Source organism: Anser anser (genome assembly GCF_964211835.1).
Source record: "Anser anser genome assembly, chromosome: 20".
Classification (NCBI taxonomy): Eukaryota; Metazoa; Chordata; class Aves; order Anseriformes; family Anatidae; genus Anser; species Anser anser.
The window spans coordinates 2,428,297-2,449,251 of record NC_139741.1 but is presented as its reverse complement, the minus strand read 5'-3'; the positions used below and the strand labels follow the sequence as shown (position 1 = coordinate 2,449,251).

General features: G+C 41.3%; 1 protein-coding gene across 3 annotated transcripts; it reads left to right on the top strand.

Moving 5' to 3' along the window:
* Positions 1-100: 100 nt before the first annotated feature.
* Positions 101-18,742, top strand: GGNBP2 (gametogenetin binding protein 2). Of its 3 annotated transcripts, none has more exons than XM_083806835.1 (14): positions 101-226; positions 728-849; positions 4,672-4,752; positions 6,762-7,015; positions 7,992-8,090; positions 11,082-11,195; positions 13,283-13,486; positions 14,446-14,620; positions 15,253-15,447; positions 16,057-16,207; positions 16,377-16,502; positions 16,585-16,736; positions 17,131-17,376; positions 18,090-18,742. In XM_083806835.1, exons 2-14 carry the CDS (start codon positions 757-759, stop codon positions 18,291-18,293), a joined length of 2,094 nt encoding a protein of 697 aa, XP_083662961.1. In that variant the 5' UTR covers positions 101-226; positions 728-756; the 3' UTR covers positions 18,294-18,742. The 3 variants fall into 3 exon arrangements, with proteins under 3 accessions (XP_083662961.1, XP_083662959.1, XP_083662960.1); XM_083806833.1 differs by having other exon boundaries at positions 13,283-13,492; XM_083806834.1 differs by lacking the exon at positions 101-226 and adding an exon at positions 285-639 and having other exon boundaries at positions 13,283-13,492.
* The last annotated feature ends 2,213 nt before the right edge of the window (positions 18,743-20,955 follow it).

Genomic DNA, 20,955 nt, shown 5'->3' with positions numbered 1-20,955 from the left:
ACCTGGGGGGGGGAAAGGAGGAGGAGGAGGAGGAGGAGGGGGGGGAGGAAGCGGCGGCCGCGGTGTCTCGCGAGAGGAGGGCGGGCCGGGGCGGGCCGGGGCCGGGGCCGCCGCCCGCGGGGAGGGCCCGGGGAGGGGGAGCGGAAGGAGGCGGCCCCGCGGCAGGGCCCGAGGTGGGGCCCGAGGTGTCCGCCCGCCTGTCACGGCCCGCGGCTGGGGGCAGCCGGTAAAGGCCCGGGGGCCGCGGTGGGGCTGAGGGGGAGGGAGAGGGAAGGAGCGAGGGGGTGAGGGAGGGGGAGAGCCTCGGCTCCGAGGCTTCACCGGGCCCCCGCTGGAGGCTGAGGGACTGCGGGCTGCCCGCCCCGGCTGCGGCCCCTCCGGCCTGCGGGAGGGAGGCGGCCCCGCTCCGCAGGCGGCGGTTGTTGGGCCCCCCCCGCCCTCCGCAGCCACCCCAGGGGTTGCCCGGCCTCCATCGGGGCTCCTCCGGGGCCCCGTCCCCGCCCGCCCCCCGCCTCAGCCCGGCCCCGGCCCCCTTCCCCGCCGCCCCCGGCCCCGGTCCCGCTGCGAGCTCCGGGCCCGGCTCCGGTGGCCGGGGAGCGGCGGTGTGGGCTCGCTCTCCGTGGTGAATCAGGCGATGGGGTAAAGCAGGCTCGTTTCCCCTGCTGGTGAAAGTGTGCCGGGGAAGCGCGGCGGCGATTTACCTCCGCGGCGTTTTGGCTGCTCGCAGGCTGGAGCTGGGAGGAGGAAGCGGCGGAGATGGCGCGGCTGGTGGCGGTGTGCAGGGACGGCGAGGAGGAGTTCCCCTTCGAGAAGAGGCAGATCCCCCTCTACATCGATGACACCCTCACGGTGAGCGCCGAGCCCCCGGCGGCCCCGCCGCTCCCGGGCGTTGTGGTGCCCGGGCGAGGCCTTCACGCGGGCCTCCCGGGCTCCTCCCGGGGCTGCTCCAGCAATGCTCGGCCCCGGGGTTTGGCAGCTCTTGGGGTGACCGCTGCTGAACGTGGCAACTTTTCCGCCTCCTTCCCGGCCCTAAAAACCTGTAAACAGCGCGGGGAGAAAGTTGTCGTCGTGCTGGGCTCTGCACGTAACCCGTTCCCAAGTGACAGGCACGCCTCGGTGCCAGAGCCCAAATGTGGGGCAAAGCCATTTTTCATCTCGTGAGGAAAGGAGCCATGTTAACGTTAAAACCCAAGTCGCAGGCTAAAAACCCACGTTGTAGGCTAGGTAATTGCCTTGCCTGCAAGCAGACAGGAAAAGGCCGAAGGTGTTTTCAGTAGCTTTGCCTTAAAGTAAGGGGTTATCGAGTGTGTAAGAAATGCTGCTGTGCATGTAGCAACAGATCTCGGAGGCTTTCAGTTTCAGCATATTCTTGTGATTTTGAAAACATAAGGGTTTTGGCATTTCTAGAAGATTCAGTGGAAAAGTGAGCTAAGTGCAACTTAGAGGCTCCCTACTCTCTTTTTGTTTTCTTCACGTGTTTGGAGGAAGGGTCAGATATTGCATAGTAGGTGAACACAGGATGCGCTCCAGCCGGTTGTCATTTGTCTGAACTCTTAATGTAAGAAAATATGGGGCTGAAAATAAAATTGGATTTACATAGTGTGACGGGGTATCTCAGTCATTCATACGTGAATTCTGTTGTCAGTGACGTGTCACGTGACGGTAACTGCTCTTACTGAAACGATGTAAAATACATGTGCTCTAAAATTCTGATCTCAGGTTTAAATATGGAAAGATGCCTGACTTGCTATTTTTTCTTAACTTTACCAACTTGATAATGTAATTTCTTCCATCTTCCAGAGCAAAACAATTGAGCATCTTCAAACGGTCTCTAAACCCTTTGTCACATTGCTGAAGGCTCTCTGTCTCAATCCCATCTGGTTCTGCTACATTCAGAGAGGAGGTCCTCGTTGTATTTTAATTTTGGACATTGTAAATGATGGCATACTAACAACTCTCCAAAAATCATCACTGTTTTTTGGCCTCACATAGTCTGTCATCTCCGGTTAACTGTGCTGCTCGTTAGGCAGTTTCCCCTTGAGTTTTTCAAAGCAGTATCTAGCCCCCCTAGAGTGGCAATCCCAGTATTGTGTAGGAATACTGTAAGTTCTTTGTTTATTTTTTTTATGGCTTGTCCATGCCTTGAGAGTGATTTTGACCCTTCTTTCCCCATATTGTTTTAAGATCCCAGTGGGGTTTTTTTTCTTTTTTTTTTTCCCCTGGACTTCTTTGTAAGAATGACTTGTTAGATTGTGTTAGGTAGAATACTTACCATGCTCTTATAACTAACTGTTGTATTTGACAGATTGTGAGAGTGCATGTGAACATTCGGCCGTACCAGGCATGAGACAGATGACTTGACTTAGGCTGGCCTAAAATTCCGTTTGTGATTTAGTTCCAGAATTTAATGCCTTGCCTGAAACTTTGCACAGCTGCAGTTTGTTGTCATTATCATTTTTTTTACACCAGAGGCAAGCCATAGTCATAATTGAAGAGGTCCCAATAGCTGTATGTCAGTTCTGTATCCATCAGGATGAGAGGCATTTATGTAAGTGCAAGTCATCCTCACCATGAAGAAACATTCTAACATCTCTTTTTTTTTTTTTCCCATTCTGTTGCTGTTGTTACAAAGTATTTAGATACCGAGGTTGGTCTGCAGATAAATCTGTAGAAACAGCTGAATGAGCTCTTAGCTTCCTTGTCTTGCAGCCTTCCATGATTTATTTATTTTTTTAATTCTTAAAGAGAGCTATTGCAAGAGATGCAGTTGTTTGAAATGGATGCTGTTGCCTTTTAAACGTAATTATACATCTTCAGCATTATCTTAAATAATGTTTATTGAGATTAATGGGTTTGTGTTGACCCTGTTTAAAACTTAACATTGAAAAGTAATGGCACTACTTCCTTTCTGTTTGTCAGTTGGAAGTCTTAGTCTATGCCTTAACTCTAAAAATAGTGAATTGCTGATTGCAAAACATTGAATGAATGGCTCTTGCTGCTCTTAAACTCGTCACGTTGCTTTCTAGTGGCACAGAAGCCTGTTTAGGTGTAGTATGGTATCGCTCCTCTAAATGAATTGTTCACTCTTACTTTTGTGTTTCTAAGCTTCAACTATAAATTAAAGGAAGTTTAAATATTAACCCTTTTCACTTCTTAAGCAGCTTTCATCATCTCTAGAAGGCATTCCATTTGATGTGGTAGTGTGGAAATCTCTTCTTCCAGTCAGTGGCTTATGTTTAACCAGTTAATAAAATCTCATCAAACAGACACGTGAATTAATTTAGTCTTTGATAATTTCACTGTGTTGTACAGTTTATCTGTGGGTGTTGTCTGATAGTGGGTGATAAAGATGAGGGGAAAGAAATGTGCAAATTTTTCTTTTCTCTCTGTCATTAGCAGATAGTGCTTTTACTTTTGCATTTAGCCCATCCACGACCAGAGGAGCATCAAATTAGCCATCTAGGAAACCTATAATCCTGCCGCCAAACCTTGTGCTCTGCTGCTAAGTGTGTATGGTTAGGGGTGAGGAAAGGGAAGCTGGAAAAGAAATACGTGAGAGGTCAGAATTAGCAGTGGCTGTGGCACTGTTCTGCACAAACACTACTAGGCAGCTATGCTGATGCTCCGATTCTAGCACATGTGAGATCAAAATATTGCTTTGCTTTCTGGCCTTAGAGAATAGATGTTTATTTTGGAGCAATGTGGAGTGCCTGTAAAAGTAAGCGTATCAATTCTCTGGAGGTAGTGTCTGCAATTATACAGACAGCAGGGAATTCTCTCTTTACCAGGCAGTTGAAGGAAGTTAGAGGAGAGTGAAAAAAGAGGGAATCAGATAATTTTATTCTGGTGTTGATTGATATTAGAGTTATTAATCAAAGTTATTATTTTGTCTTTGAGATTTTAAATTGAACTTTCAATATTTATATTGTTAAATTCTCTATTTCTCAGTTTGGACAAAGAAGATAACTGAGCCAGTCTTCACTTCTGGTTCTAGTTGGCTTCATTTTTCTCCATGGTTATGTTGGATTTGTAACTAAAAGTTATTTCACTGCTTTTTCAAGAAACTGCCCTCTTTGGCTAGTAGTTGGGAAAGAAATATTAATTACTTAATCTCATTGTTCTGTAGGCTTGACATTTTAACTTTGAGCCCCTTGAGAGCTGCAGCTGCAGTCGCACAAAACAAAAGATACCTTGGAGTACCTCGTTGAATTAAGACCATTTTAAATTAGCCTTTGAAGAAGTAGACTCAAAGTCATTAAACTGTTGTGACTGGATTTTTTTTTTCAGAGCTTTATGAATTGTGTTAGTCTGTTGGATCAATTTGTGTTGAAGTACAACTCTTCTTTTTAACTGAAGCAAGGTCTCAAGTCGTGCAGATAATGTAACATAAACAGTGATGTTCCATTTGGCGACTTCTGCTCTCTCCTGTATCAGCTGTTCAACATTTTCTCTTTGTAAACTTTTTCTAGAACATTGTATTAGTGAAAATACTTAGTTAAACTGCTGAAACATTCACTGTCTTAAACTGTTTTTGTGCCTTTTCAAGTTTCTAATATAGTTGAGCGAGGACTTAACATCTTATTGCCCCGTTCTCCTCAAGTAAGCAAAATAAGGTAATGCTCTGTATTCAACTTTTTCTGAAAACTCTTCTTTTTCCTGTCGCTCACATAGATGGTGATGGAATTTCCTGATAATGTGCTAAACCTTGATGGACATCAGAACAACAATGCACAATTAAAACAATTCGTTCAGGTAAGTACATCACTCTTTTTAAGAAAGATACGTACTAGATCTTGCTTTCTGGAGGTTCAGGCTCTCGCTTCTCTCGGAGGCTGTCATTCCTGGAATGACTTAATAAATGACTTGAAAGACACGTTGGCACCTATATGCAATTATGTATTGGTACCAAAGTACACTGGGTGCATTCATCTTCTGTGCTTCACAGCTTTTATACACTGTTGTCTTCCCAGGAGGCAATTGCTGCATATCCAATTAGAGCTGAAAACCGGTCACTGCCAGTTTATGCTCAATGGAAACTGCAGTTTCTTACTACATTTCGACTTCTTTCTAAAAAGTAAAAATAAATATTGAACTGCTTATTCAAGTAAAGTGTGCATTGCTTAGGGTTCAGTTGTTATGGCTAGTACCATACCGAGGTAGAATTAATGTGCTACTTTAGAGATTAGATGTAGTTGAACAGGGAGAGACATTTCTTGTGGCGCCCCTGAAACTTATCTGTGAACACTCTGGCAAATAGCTGTAGCACTGTAACACCTGTAGCAAAAAAATTAAATAAATAAAGGTTGCTACTTGATGTCGGAAGGAACAAGCCAGTTTGCTGATAGGCAACGTACATTTCTTCGCTGTGGCTTGGCAGCAGCAGTTGAGACATATGCTGCCTATGAAGCATAGTTGTGTAAATAGCTCATTTCTGCTGTTGCTGTGATTAGTACTATTAATTACAGAAAAGAGGATTATTGCGGAGTGCTATCACTTGTCAGATTATTTAATGTGTCTTCCTTTAAGAGCGCAAACATTAAATGTTATCTGATAATAGCTTTACTTTTTATAATGTGAATTACTTAAAGTGTAATAAATATTTTTTCACTTCAATCAAGGTATCAGTGCATTCCTTGTGACCGATTAGTTTTGCTAGATTGTGTGGTCTCTTTTCCCATCAGTTGTGACATATCTTTTCTGCATTTAACTGGTGTGATTTGACAGCAGTATGGCAAAACATCCACTGTATAGATATGGCTTTGTAAGCACGTTTGTATTTTGTATCACCAAGGGCAAGTGACACAATTAATATACTGACAGCACTCTGCTTTGACAGATAAAGTTGAGAAGTGCCTGTAGTGCTGATACTCAAAGAGTAGATACGTTGGGTGGCGTGTGAGGAAGGGACGCTCTCAGAGGAACGGACCATCTGTTCCGTTTAGCTGTGCTCGTGGAAGTTCAAAGTTGACGAACTCTGAGCTAGTAATGTAGCAGTTAGAAGAAGAAATAGAAAGGTATGTGCTTTTTGTGCCTGTGTGTGCGTGGATATGTTTGACAGAGGAACGAGGAGAAGCTCCCAAAATTGTTTATTGACGTAAGAAATATTAGAAGGTGTTCTCTTTGAAGTTCTATTATTAGCACACGTGAACGTTCGCTCCTGAAGTAAAAATGTTTCACCCTGAATAGTAATGTGTGCTTTTTAGATTTCAGGTATTAGATTTGTAATGTCAAATGGCATGTAGCTTTCTAGGGACAGCATTGCTAAATTGTCTTGGTGCAAACAGATTGAGATTGTTGTAAATGAGATTTCCATACATGCTGATGAGTGTCTGGGAGTTTCTGTTCTATGTGCCAAAGATGAAATGAGAGCAAGTAGAAAATGATGTGCGGAGTTGTATGTAAGGCCCTTTACTAAAACATCTGAGCTGAGTTGGAGGGAAAAGGCGCCTCTAATGACAGGGACACGTGCCGTTTGTTTGGAAGCAGTATTTGCTGATTTGAGTGACAGGAGAGAAAAATACTTATATTTTTTTCTGAGGGCAGACTGTAAGACTTGAAGTAGAATTGCTCCAATGTTGTTAGTGGATGTGGTTTGGTTCATACAGTAAGCACTGTAAGTGATCGGTAGTAAGCTGGTGAGCTGGAACTGAGCACTGCGTGCAGTTCCCATCTCGAGTGTGTTTTGATGAGGAAAGGCCGAACAGTTTAAGTTGTGTTTTTATTTTTTATTTCTAATCATTTCATTTCTTGTTCTCTTTTAGAGGCATAGCATGCTTAAACAGCAGGATTTAAATATTGCCATGATGGTGACATCACGTGAAGTTTTGAGTGCACTTTCTCAGCTGGTCCCGTGTGTTGGCTGTCGTCGTAGTGTGGAACGTCTGTTTTCTCAGCTTGTTGAGTCTGGAAATCCAGCACTTGAGCCTCTAACAGTAGGGCCAAAGGGTGTTCTTTCTGTAACTCGGAGCTGTATGACTGATGCAAAGAAGCTTTATACGCTGTTTTATGTGCATGGGTAAGTGAGACCCACTGTTACCTTAGAACTGCTCAGATTATTCTCATCTGAAGAAAAGGAAAGCTAGCTTCTGTGCGTGATTTCTTTGCGGCTTTCTTGTTGGAGACGCTAAGTTGTTGCAGGCTTGCATCTGGTAGCACATACTTGTATTTTACAGCTCTGTTAAATGAGTTGTTTACTAACCTGAAGAAAAACAAACCCGAATGCCTAACCTTTCATACCATCAGTTGTGATGCCATGGTTGCAGTTGAAAGATGCAACTATTAAAATGTTTAGTCATTAATCTTGGAAGAGGCACTGTGGGATTTTCGTGCTCTCTGGAAGAAGAGTGCTTCTTCACCATGCTATTTTGCATGTAAAACATGAACAATAAAAAGTAAAAATTCTACTCTTGAGCAGAAATGTAATGCTGAGAAAGTGAAACCCTCTGGGTTTGGCTGGCACAATAAGTAGCCTCGGTCTCAGTGCCATTTGTTTCTCAGCTGTCGACAAACCAAACAGTGACCGCTCACCACAGCGTGCCTTTACCTTCCACTTGGCTTCAGCTCGTTCTACTTCTTGCTGCAGTTCACAGGCCAGTGGGAAGTAGGAAGGGTTCGTGCAGAGCTGGGGATAGTGAGGTTTGGAGGGTGAGGTAGTATAACATGATGAATTCGTAGTTCCCTGCACTTTTGAAATAGGTGTCATTGCTCCAGGTCTGTTATTTTTAAAGGGGAGTAACGCAATAGCTTGTTACACGTGAGTTATCCTTATCTTGATTGCTAGGATTTGGCTGGAATACCTACACTGTATTTTCCATGTGTACTGCAAGATTTTGTGTCTCATAAATAAAAATAGGGAACAGGAAGAAAGTTTTAGATTCAGTGTTCCTTAGCATACTTGTTTCTGATATGTGAGCTGAAATTTCAGCTTTCAGCTTTGAAATTTCTCTGGATAACCGTGTTTTCAGAATACTAAGTTACCTTTTTTTCCGTAGGTCCAAACTGAATGATATGATCGATGCAATTCCCAAAAGTAAGAAGAACAAAAGATGTCAGTTACACTCTCTGGACACACACAAACCAAAACCTTTGGGGTAAGTTTGTTTAACATGCACAATTCAATCTAGAATATTTAAGGAACCAAACTACAGATACTAATTTCTTAAGCATAGAGATCAATTTTTATGCTTTTATCTGTTTTCCAGAGTAGTAATTTCCAAACTGTTTGGATTATATTAGATCCAAAAATTTGCAGGCAAGAGGAGCAGGCACCCAAGAATTTGGGGCAGCGTGCCTTGTAGGGCATGAGCCTTTCTCAGTAGGTTTTCGTAGGAAAGCAGTTAGCCCTGCAGTTGCTAAGACCGTGACTCTTACTGCAGTAGGATGTTTAAACCTTTCCACGCTGCCCTTGCTCACACTTCAGTTTTGTCCAGTGAACAGTGCTGTGTGGTTTCCTGCCCTCTCAACATGAGTTCTCACACTCCGCAGTGTGAGAGGTGTCCCTGCGCCCTTTGTCAGAGCTCCCTCAGCCGCTTGGTGATGTTTTCATATGAACTTTAAGGCTACTCTACGAAATCAGCTGTTTCCCCAGATGTGCTTGTTAATTCTAGCTCTTGCGTTTTTGACTCTTGGATTTTGGGTCTTTCATTTGGTGGCAGGCTGTTAGTATTTTTGGTTGGTTGGTTTTGTTTTTTGCCCCTTCCATAAAAATACCCATGTTTAATTTCGAAACCAGTTGCCAAAAGCTAACTCGGCCATTACAAGCCAGTGCTCTCTGTGCTTTTCATTTCTTATCTGTAATATATCTTGGAATACAGTCTGCTCAGGGGATGGATGGCTTCTGCATTGTGATACGAACAATGCTCTAGAAAGACGTGGTTTTTGTGCTCTATACGAAAGCGATTAGTCAGCAGTTTTTCTCCCACGGAAGTACAAGGGTACAAATATACATCATTTTGCTTGAGATTATTGACGACTGCACAAGGCATTGTTAACAGAGGGCTTTGTTGTGGTTGGGAGGCAGGTTTAAAACTGAAAATCTGTGAAATGTTTTAATTGTCTCAAAATGTGACAGCATGTTTTGAATACATCAGTGCAAACGATGCATGTATGCTTCTGTGTGTTAGCTGTATGGCTTGTGCCAGCTGGCTAACCAAAAAAACACACCCTGTAAATCTGTGGTGTGGGGTTTTTTTGTTTGTTTGATCATTGTTGATAGTGTTGGTGAAATGATAGCTGTTAAATTTCACTACTGTGCTTAGCTGGAGTGTTAGAGAACTTCAGTCGGTTGCGTTCTGCTTCTGGTTAAGCATACAACCTGTTCAGGTTTGATCATCAGGTTTCCAGTTACAGGACATGTATTTTTCTATGCAGACTTGAGTCTCTTTGGGTTTAGATGAATCCCCTGAGATGCTAGGAATGTGGAATTTGACACTTGATTTTTCACTTGTGCTGCTTGGGGGTGCTGGTAGCTAATGACCGTCTCCTATTATATTTTGGTTCCAGACCTTTCATATACTTGGTTTAAAGCTTATGTTACACAAGCAAAAGATCATAGGGGTGTATTTTCTAAAAAATACAGCAAATTCAAAGCATTATGAAAGTGTTATTTTTTCAGTTTGTTTTTAGTAAGATTAGTATTCTCTGCGCAAGAGCGTGTATCACAGAACCTGTACTTGCCATTCTGGCAGGGCAAAACAGTGCTGAAAATGAATGTATAGAGGAAAATGCTGCCTATATTTCCTTAATTCATGCTGGTATAAATCTCTGTAGTATTTTGAGACAGAAGTGATCAGGGTGTATCGGTACTGATATTTCTCCGAATAAATCTGCTGCCTGGAGTGGAAGCAAATGTGCTAACAGCCTAGACATGGAGGTGTCAAATAGAATTGTCTTACAGAACAAATCCTGTGGATCAACTTAGAGCTTCTACTTGACTCCATTACAAGAAACTTCTTTAGACAAGTTGCATCTGTTAGGCGTTTCATATACACCAAAAAAAAAAAAAGTAACACTTTGAATAGTAATTGTGTTTAGTTATATAAGTTACTTAACTGGGAATGCCAGCTAATACCACTGGAGAGGGACTTGATGTTCTGTGTTTCAATGTACCTGGTTTAGCGCTGCTCAATTCCATTTGGGGCTAAGGAGTGTCTTAACCTCTCATAAATGAAACTCATATGATCTGGCAAATTACTGAGATAATAGCATAAATAAGTACTCTCGAGAAACTAATTTTAAATTGGAGTACGTCTTCCTCTGTTTTACTGCTCTGTTGGATCCAGACATGAGCTGAAACAGAAGTGACCATTTTGGTAAAATGTCAAGTGTAGACAAGCCTGTAAGTAAACATGACTTGCTATTTAAAGTTTGTTCTTGGCTCTCTAAGAGTACTTTTAGCATATTTGGTGGTACTTAGTAAAGCTTTTAAACAAATCTTGGAGGTTTAATGAAGCTTTTTATGAGTTCTCTGTGGTAGTAGATGTGTGGAAGTTTGTGGGTGGTTGTTTTGTTAAGTTTTTTTTCTCTCCAGTAAGTTGTCATATGAAATGTCATCTACCAGAGGTATTAAAACTTGTATATGATGATACTTAAGCTAATATACTGAAAAACTGCTACTAGCTTTCAGCTATAACTTCTCAAAAAGTCGTCATGAATCTGGGCTTATGAACATGGACAGCAAACTCTGTATCTCGTATCTGACTCTTAAATTTTCTTTAATTTAAGGCTTAGCCTATAAAGGAGTCAAAGGAAATCAAGGAACACTGAAGCATTTTCATAGCATTTGTTTAGGAAAAATAACTAGTTCATAATGGATACGGTACAGGTTTAAAATTTCTTTTACTATGTGACAGTGAAGGCAGCAGTAGTACACTCAGTACAGAGAAATTAAGTGCAGATAAGAGAAATAGTGAAGACAGCAAGAAGGAGGAGAGCAAGTGTAGGATCATTTTCCACTATGGACCTTTCCAGGGAGCGGTCAGGTAAACTAATGATGCTTTATTTTGCTTCTTTGTCAAACTGCTGGCAGGATAGTGTAAAGTCTGTTTCTTATGGTTTTTTTTGTGTGTTTTTTTTTCTTTCAGGGGTTGTTGGATGGATGTGTGGGAGCTCATGTCCCAGGAATGCAGGGATGAAGTAGTTTTAATTGATTCTAGCTGTCTTTTAGAAACATTAGAAACGTATCTACGAAAACACAGGTATGTTAAAAGAACAAAGACACACACCTTCATTTTGAGAAATACATGCTGCGTTTTCTTGTTGATCAAAATACGTGTGGAATCTACACAACATTTAAAAGTTTACAGGGTTCTTCTGATGCCCTTCTAAAACTTAAGAAGAATGCATTGTAACAGTTGACAAGACTAAGATGTTGAAATATTTTTGTATTGTTCCTGGTTATAGTTGGAGAATTGCACGCACCTCAGGTGAAGTCATACCTACTTCTCTTATTTTTTTGGTTAGAATTAAATTATGATCTACAACATGATGTATTAAAATTGCATGCACTTGTATTTTTGTTGACCTCTTAATACATATTACATGAGCCTCATTTGCAGCTTTAAATCTTGTAGCAACAGTTAGTATTCTGGCAGCAATTTCAGCATGCACTGACAGATGAATTTTGGTGTTTTTGTGTATTTTTTTTATTGCGGTGGGAAGGGACGTAAACTGTTGAAAGACAGTAAGAATTCTAACTCCAGGTAGCTCTACCACCTTTTTTGTGTTACTTGAAGGATTTTAATTGATATATTTAAAATATGTTTCTGAAGGAATCTTGGATTGCTTTCATTGCTGTGTTAATATAGAATAACAGTAATTCTCTATAATATAGAACACCAGTAGTGTCAAAGCCATGCATTTTTAATAATATAGAATGTTGACATTGATGCTTTCTATCCCAGAGACTTTCTTTTCTGTAGGAGCTAGTTGGGATGCAATGCAGTGAGTTCCAGAATTACTCGTACACAAGTAGCCTACTCTGATTGGGGTTATGCCTTTTTTAGGCTTTCAGAGAGTATGTGCAATTTCAAAATAAAGTCAACTAAACAAATAGATGCAGATTTTCAGGTTTGGTGTTGCATACAAATCACAGTTTCAAAACAGATATTTATAACTTAATAGTGCTAGTGTCATGACATCTCTCTTGCAAGGGAAAAAATAGGCCACTAACTTATTGTTGCATGTGGATGGTAGCTACAACGCTGATTAAAAAGTTTTAATTTCCAGTAGTTTCAAGGTTCAGATATAAACTGTGGGGGCACAGATGGGTGCGGGGGTGGTGGTGGTGTGGAAATAACACTTTGGAAACAAAACAAGTTTAATCTCCTCTGACATTAAACATGGTGTTGGCAGTGTTCCTGATGCTAACCTACAATAATATTACTGTTTTCTTTCCTTTCACCACAGAAACTAGCCAGTTATCATAGTTCTATCAAACATCAAAATATGTTTGACTTAGTGTTGTCAAGTGACTGGACAAACTAGGGGAGGGAAAAACACTATCCAGAGATGGCATGAAGAGCAAGCTTTTCAAGCTGAAAGCTGAAATGTGAGCAGCTTGTCTGACTTGCATTTTTAGAATAATACAGCAAGATGTTTTGTAACTTCTTGAAGATTACTTTTATAAATTAGTTATGTTTTATTTTAATTATAACAGACTTCATAACTGTACTGTTCTCACGTTAGTTATCTGAGCTATCACGTTTAAATCGAATACATTGTGTTGTAAATCTTGTTTTGCTATATGTGCGGTAATCTAATAATTCAAAATATGTTTTAAGGTGTTTGTAGTGGAAACCACTCTTACACAGCAGGCAACAGAGGAAACCTTTTTTCTTATTGCTTATCGCTCACTTGAGTATACTTTAAATAATTCCTGTAAAGTAACTTGGAGTGTGTTATTGAGAGGAATTTTTTCCTGGCTTGTACTAACAATTCAGTTTGTTCAGTATTAGATTTCTGATCTCTGAATGAATATGGAGCTGCGTATCCATATAGGAATTTCTTCATATTAACAATTAGCTTGATTTGTGCCTCGGAGCATGGAATTGATACCTAGACTTGTAATATATGATAGGTAGTATAATGCATACAGTAAACTTACATGGCTTACATTCGAAGTCTTACTGTTTTACCTTTTGAAGTAACATAAACCTTAGCGTGACCTATTTTAAATATAGCATGCACTATTAAAGAGCTCAGTGTGTTATAACTTAGGTTTAGCTGCTCTAAATTTCTGCTGGAATAAAAATTCAGTTATGTTTTGTTCTGTGTTTCAATACAGGTTTTGCACTGACTGCAAAAACAAAGTACTTCGGGCATACAATATTCTTATTGGTGAGCTAGACTGCAGCAAAGAAAAGGGCTACTGTGCTGCACTTTATGAGGGTTTGCGTTGCTGTCCACACGAACGTCATATACATGTATGCTGTGAAACAGATTTCATCGCACACCTATTGGGTCGAGCTGAACCAGAGTTCGCAGGAGGGTATGAGTATGTAATTTGCTAGAGTGGGCTATCTAGCGCTTTGCTTCTTTATTTTATTATTGAATGTATTTTGCAGAAGTGTTTTTTGCCTCCTCGCTGCATAATAAACTTTTGAATGTGAATACTCATATTGAAGTAGACTTTCAAGATAGTGCTTCAAAGTAGTGAAGATGTTATAGCGCTTTTAAGTGTGTTTAACTCTGAAGGCAAGACTGAGAACAATTGCTAAATGTCTTCTACTTCGTTTGTTCACTCGTTAGAACTGCCTGCTTTTCCATCGAAGCGCTCAGAATATGTGAAATAGAAAGAGAACCTCGGTTGAAAGTTTTACTGAATCCAAGTGTTGAACTTAATTTTGTCGCCACTTGTTTTTCTATTGTAATTTCTGAACCTGTTCTTCGCATCTTAAAATCCTTCCAAAGAAAAGTAGGAATTTGAGCTCTCTATTTCTAGAACTAGATCATAGCGGTTTGATTAGGAATGTAAATACTTCTATAATGATTTTTCATCTATAGATGAAATACCTTTTTATTTTGTAAGGTAAGTAATGTATAAACTTAGGTTACCTGGCACACAAGAAGCTAGGAACCTAAAATACTTGCTATAAACTAAGCTACAATTCTAGGAAATAAAAGAATGTGGCTGCATCTCTGCCATTAAAACTCTGCTGAGCCCTCCTAATAGGACCAAACAAATTCATGGGGGAAGTCGCAGGGTGGAAGGCACAGTGCAGCCTTACAGTACCATGCACAAATTAGCATGTCAGGAATGTAGTTTTGAGCTGGTCCTTTCTATTTTGCATCTGCATGCAGCACAGCAGAACTTGATTTAAAAAAGCTGCTCATGCAAACATATCTTTAGTTGTACATACAGAAAATACCTCATTGAATTGCTTTGATCTGTTGGTAGACTTCCAGCTACTTTAACAATGCTATGCTTTGGTCCAACTCTTCCTTTAGACGGAGAGAAAGGCATGCTAAGACAATAGACATAGCCCAAGAAGAAGTTTTGACCTGCCTGGGTATTCATCTTTATGAAAGATTACACCGAATCTGGCAAAAGTTGCGAGCCGAGGAACAAACATGGCAGATGCTTTTTTACCTAGGTGTTGATGCTTTACGCAAAAGCTTTGAGGTAAAAATCAATTTATCTAACTTGTATTTGAATCACTATAGCGACCGTGTACATTCTCACTGAAGTTATTTTTCTGCTTTCTGTTAACGTGGGGCTGGAAGGAGATTTTCAGGAGTGCCCTGTTCAGTGCAGGCAACAGTTGTGCAACATCAACGTGTATCACAGCTGAGTTGCATTCTGTTGTGAAGTGTACTGGAAAGTAAAGATTGATACTTGCTTGTTTTTACTTCCCAAGCTGCACATTATAATATACTGGATCTCGTGTTTTTTCTTTCAGAGTGAAATTATTTCTACCTGTTATCATTTAAAGTAGCTCTGGTTACAACAGTTTTATCTGGCTCATGAGTAAAAATGCTGTATGTGCTTTTGAATTACAAACACAACTGCTAAATCTTGCATTGGGTGTGTTTGTGGGTCAGTTCCAGCTATACTCTGCAATCCTGTAGGATTTTGAACTTCAGACAGAACTTCTTAGAGTTTCTTTAACATATGCCACGTGTACATTCACTTTCCACTTTGATATTACGTAGATAACTCTCTCCCCAGCGCCTTCATTACGACTTCTTTTTTTATAAACGTAAAAGCTTGCGTTGCGTTAACGTCTATAAATAGATCTAACCTCTTATAAACAGATGGCTGTGGAAAAAGTGCAGGGTATTAGTCGATTGGAACAGCTCTGTGAAGAGTTTTCAGAAGAAGAAAGAGTGCGAGAACTTAAACAAGAGAAGAAGCGCCAAAAACGAAAGAATAGACGGAAAAATAAGTGTGTGTGTGAGATCCCTACTCCTTTGCAGGCAACAGAAGAGAAGGAAATAAATCAAGCAAAGGTAAACATCGATAGCTGTGGTTTCTGCTGGTGTTAAATAATTGGGTTGTTAATTTGGTGCTTCATTCATCAACTGACTGTTCCATGTTAGAATTCTTGAGAGGTTTTTTTTACTGTATTTCGTTTTTGGGAGCTAGTTTTTGATTGCTACTGCAAGTTAATACTTCACGGATTAGCACAGTCTTTTTTTTAAAGAAGTTACTTTTTTTTTAATTTTGAAGGTGGGGGTCAGCTTATGGTAGAATATTTTTCAGCTGTCATTTCTTAAAGATCACTTAGAATATGGGATTTTGAATACTAGTCGTAGACAATTACCATTATTATATTTTTGGGAAGGGGGAAGCTCCTTAAATTGATGAAATAGCTGCAATTATTACTCTAAATCTCCTGACTGAACTTACTGGGCTAACTGAGGGTCATATTCTTGTGAGGAAATCAGGTTGTTTTTTTGACTTGTCTTGTACTTCTGAAGAATTGTAAGCAGTACTGTGGCTGTTACCAGTGTCAGCTGTTTCTTCCTTGTGGAAAGAGTGTCCATGCTAAAGATGCTGGCTGAGCTACTTTCAGTAATTGCAAGCATTGTTTTTTTTGTTTCATGTATTGTTTTAAGGAAAATTCGGACTTCATGGAAAGTAGTTGCAAAGCCTGTGGTAGCACCGAAGAAGCTAACAATTGTGTAGAAGTAATTGTTACTAATGAAAGCACTTCTTGCACCTGTCCTAGTAGTGGTACCCTATTAGGTTCACCTAAAATAAAGAAAGGTATGTTAAATTCTGTTATTTTTTGTTTTTAAAAGCGTATACCATTTGTGGAGTAAATAGTGTTCAGTTATTTTTAAAAGTAGCTTTAAACAATCTCAGTTACTAGCGGCATGATTAGAAAGTGTGTAACAGCTGCTGTAGACTGTTGTAACTTTTCTGTTCATCCCAGGTTTATCTCCACAATGTAATGGGAGCGACTGTGGCTATTCATCTAGCATGGAGGGCAGCGAAACAGGATCTCGAGAGGGATCCGATGTGGCCTGCACTGAAGGCATTTGCAACCATGATGAAAACGGTAGGCTTGGGAAGAACTTGATATTGGTTCAGAGTACACAATGCTCAGTGTGTCTGATGAGAAAATACCCTGTCTTTTGCAGGAGATGATTCATGTGTCCATCGCTGTGACGACAAAGAAGAGGATGGAGATAGCTGCGTGGAGTGTTGGGCAAATTCAGAAGAGAATAACACAAAAGGCAAAAACAAAAAGAAGAAAAAGAAAAGTAAAACTTTGAAGTGTGAGAATGAACATGTAAGGATCATAAGAGCTGGAATGGCTATTTAAATGCATATGCTTTAAAGTAGTTACAGAAGTAGCTCAAATTTCAGTTGTGACCAGTGCAGTAAATGGGGTAGCAGGGATCTTCTGTTACCTCTCCATCCAACGTTTGAAATTGAGGTCTTTCCTAGAACAGGTTGTGGTGGGAGGGAGTCTCTTTTTTCCTGTGTTCCTAAGCACATGCACTTCTGTGCACTCGCAGTGTATTAATATGCCACTTTCTCCCCAGGCACATACATTTAAAAATATATATATATATCCTTGCTCTCTTTTTGAAAGTGTTTTTTCTGTCATCTTACCCTCTTGCCTCCCTCCCCTAAATAAAACTTGAATGGTTCAGATTTAACGCTGCCTTTCTCAATTGTAGATTCAGAAACTTGGAAGCTGTATGACAGATCCAGGTAACAGAGAGACCTCAGGAAATATGCACACAGAGTTTCATCGTGACAAGACCAAAGACACACATGCTGAAAGCTGTTGTAGCTCAGAAAAAAGTGTGCAGCAGTTGCCTTGGTTTGAGCACATGAAAAATGTGTCACAGTTTGCAGAACCTACAGAAATGTCACTTGTTCCTGATACTGGAAAAGGTGCCAAGAGCTTAGTGGAGCTCCTTGTAAGTAACCACTTCCACTGGAATTTTAGGTTGTCACACACTGCTTTAACTCGTTAGGATTGAGGATGGGGTTTAGAACTTGAAATCCCAATGAAGAACTGTTTCAGCAGATAACGTTACTGAAACTAAAACTCGTAACTTACTCTACCGGTGTTTAGTTTGTTTACTTTTGCATTTTCTCTGTGAAGTGTGTAACTCAGTTGCTTTGCAGAGGGGGAAAAATTGCGGGTCACTGGAATGCAAGTGACAAATTGTATTATTTGTTAGAAGGATTGTATCATTCTATCAAATGAAGCATACATTTCTGCTGCCTTTGTGCCTTAAATACTGCTTCCCGTTACAGGCTCCTTGGACAACTTTCTTCTGTCTCCCTTTCCTTCTCTATTCCTTTCTCTTCCTTGTTCTTTGCTTTGTTTTTTTTAAGAACAGCAACAAAAAAACTGTAATAAAAGCCATACGCTTTCAGTGGAAATGTGTTAAGACTGTGAAGATTGCTCTGGTAGATTTCATGACTGTATGGGCTGCCTCTTACCCAGAAAAGAGCAGAACATTGTGAATGAAGTGATGGGATTAGCCAGCTAAGACTTCTTGTGTTGACATGAAGGCTGCATCTTTCTTCAGAGCAACTGTAGACGACATGTACAATTACAGGACAGGTGTACTGTATAGGAAGGGCAATGCTGGAGTTCTGAAATGCCTGTTTTCATTTGTAGGATGAATCTGAATGCACTTCTGATGAGGAGATCTTTATCTCACAAGATGAAATACAGTCATTTATGGCAAACAACAAGTCTTTTTACAGCAATAGAGAACAATACCGACAGCATCTGAAGGAGAAATTTAATAAATACTGCCGCTTAAATGATCACAAGAGGCCCATTTGTAACGGTTGGTTGACAACGGCTGGAGCGAACTAAATACAATAAAATAGCTCTGTCTTTCATTGAAATTGTCGAGATGACTACTGCGCCTTCTCTTTCAAAAACTTAATTTAGTGACTTATGGCAAAATTTTATCTTAAATTAATGTGATTCTTTTTTTTTCTTTTTTTGGGGGAGGCTGGTGGAGGTGATTTCATTAATTTTGTTCTTTCTTCAGGCTTGTATCTTTAGTTGAGTAGCTGTGCAAGCCTCTCTTATAATTTAAGCCATCTCTTTTCATTAAATGTTTCTCTTACTGTGAGACTTACAAAAAGCAAACTAGTGGCAAAGTAATGTTGTACCTATAATTCTGTACAGAATGACAATGAGCTGAATATAAGATTTTACAAAGTAGACATCCATTTGCAAAATGTTTTGGATGTAATATGTTAAAGCGCAATGTGCAAAATTTAAATAAAGAATATTTATTAATATGCATAGTAAAAGTTGGTGTACACGTTCCTGCTTTAAACAGTCTTTCCCAGAGGTTTGAATCCTTGCTGTTCAGTGCAGAGGGAAAGCTGTTGCTTCAGTCGGTGTAGCTTCTTGGAGGTAATTGTAAGAGGAGGAAACTTGCCTGGGAAAGGTATAGATAGTTCAGTGGCACTCAGGAAAACTAGACCACCAGGCTGCGTGATTCACCATCGTGTGGTCTAGGGATCTTCAGGTCACTGCCAAACAACGGGGTCTGTAATAGCGTGGTTGTGTCGGTGTGGCACTGCACCCAGCCTGGCTGGCACCACTCTCTGTGGCTGTTCTGCTTCCAGAGTCATAGATAATACACGTCGGTGTGGCACTGCCCTGTGTGGAGCGAGCTCAGGTGTTTCCAAACAGCATTGCTCTGTGGTGACGTGCTGTATAAACCTCGATGTTACTGCTGTGCCGAAGATCACCACGTTTAGTCGGGCGATGGTACTGAATTAGCGTGCAGCCTGTGCCATGTTGGAGAACTTAATTTTGGTTTGCATTGCGATGATTACTGATGCTAGTGAGTTACAGTGCTGCAGCGCTTATCTTCCTTCTGCTCTGACAAAGCGGGCTTAAAGCTCTTCTGTGTGAGCCCATCAGAGCATACTCAAACAAAAAGCAGGTTTTCAAAAACACCTTGATGTTTTCTTAATGAAATAAGGAGCTCTGTTAGGAGGACAGAACACGAGTGCTTTTACACAAATACCCCTTAAACCAAATCTTGTTCTTACAAATACGGTATCTAATGGAATGACTTGATTGTAAGAGGATGATTTGGAATGTGGGAGACTAAAAACAAAAATAAAGGCGATTTAAAACCTGATACTGAATAGACTGGAGGTGCTGATACAGTTGTGCATGGTAAGCGTCCAAATTCGGCCCGTGTGCTGGCTCCCGTGGCAGTTGCACCTAAAAGCTGCTATGTAGCAGTAAGTGTCTAGAGAGGGCGGCTATTCCTTGTGCCAGCCCATATGGATCTGGGTGGGCTTTAAGGTCACCCCCAACCCAAGCCGTTCAATAATTTAACAGGAAAAACCTTTTTGGAGGCTATAAGCAGATTTATTTATTTGTACCGTGGTTCTTCGGTGTTTCTGATGGAGAGAGGCTTGTTTTCTTGGCGTTACTTCGTGCTTCAGATGCTCGTGCTGGAAGGAGTCGCACTGCTTGTAGATGCCTAATTTGCCTAGGGCTCTTACCAGTGAACCCTGAGAGGTGACTTATTGAGAGTAATGAAGAACACGCACATACTTTTTTCTGAGTCCTGATTTAAAGTGTGAAATCCAGCTTCATCAGAAGGAACCTTCAGCTTCCTCTGAAGCAGCCCGTGCTCTGTTGTCCAGATTCAGAATGAAAATGTACTTGGCTGCTTGCAAACGTTTGCTGTCGTGTTTCAAGCATTTAAAGATGGGAACTTCTTCCTTTTTTCAAGGTGAGGAAGGGGGGTCCTTATCACGTTGGCTCTCCTTAGTCGAGTACACAGTTTGTCAGCTACCATTAAATGCCTTTAACCTGAACGAGCTGAACCAGCTGCCTGTGTTGTGCTTGTGCTCGCGCGAAGGCTTGGTTCACAGGCTGCCTGTCCTTGGTGAGCGCTGACGCTATCGCTTCCACGTGGGCTGGTTGTTGCTCTGTGCTTTGCCAGCAGCTGGAGCGATGAAGCGATTTGTTTTAAATGCCACGGTCCCACAGCCCCCTCGAGCAACTTGGTGCTCACGGTCACGGGCTGGAGGAAAGAAGCGAGTACCTAAGCTACTTCGGCGTGTGGCCGGCTCGGCGTTAGCAGGGGCCTAAATGGGGGAGGCGCAAAGTGCTGCTTTATCTTTTGCAGAGGCTAAAGAACCCTAACCACCTGTGTGGGGTTTTCTTCCCTCATTTTTTTTTTTTTAAATTTCCAGCGACGGGGTCCATAACCCTCTAGAGGGGGGGGGTGGAACTTAGGAATGAGACATTTAATAATGCTCTCCTTTGTTCCGGGGGAGCTGACGGTTCACACGAAGCCACCCAGCAGTGCAGGGCAGGGGGGGGAAGGAAGGGCGAGGAACCACGTTCGAAGGCGGCTTTGCCCGCCGGGACTGCCCGTGGAGAGCAGCGTGGCTGCTCCGGAGCAGGGGCCGCCATCCCTCCCCCTCACCCCAGCTCAGCTGTGCGGCCCCGGCCCCGCCACGCTGCCTTTTTGATGCCCAAAACTCCG

Bases quoted from the DNA above. Each gene is read 5' to 3' on its own strand.
- GGNBP2 (XM_083806833.1), top strand. From the start codon at position 757: ATGGCGCGGCTGGTGGCGGTGTGCAGGGACGGCGAGGAGGAGTTCCCC. The intron at 13,493-14,445 runs GTATGTAATTTG...CTCTTCCTTTAG, and splicing joins GAGTTCGCAGGAGGGTATGA to ACGGAGAGAAAGGCATGCTA. The intron at 16,503-16,584 runs GTAGGCTTGGGA...TGTCTTTTGCAG, and splicing joins TTGCAACCATGATGAAAACG to GAGATGATTCATGTGTCCAT.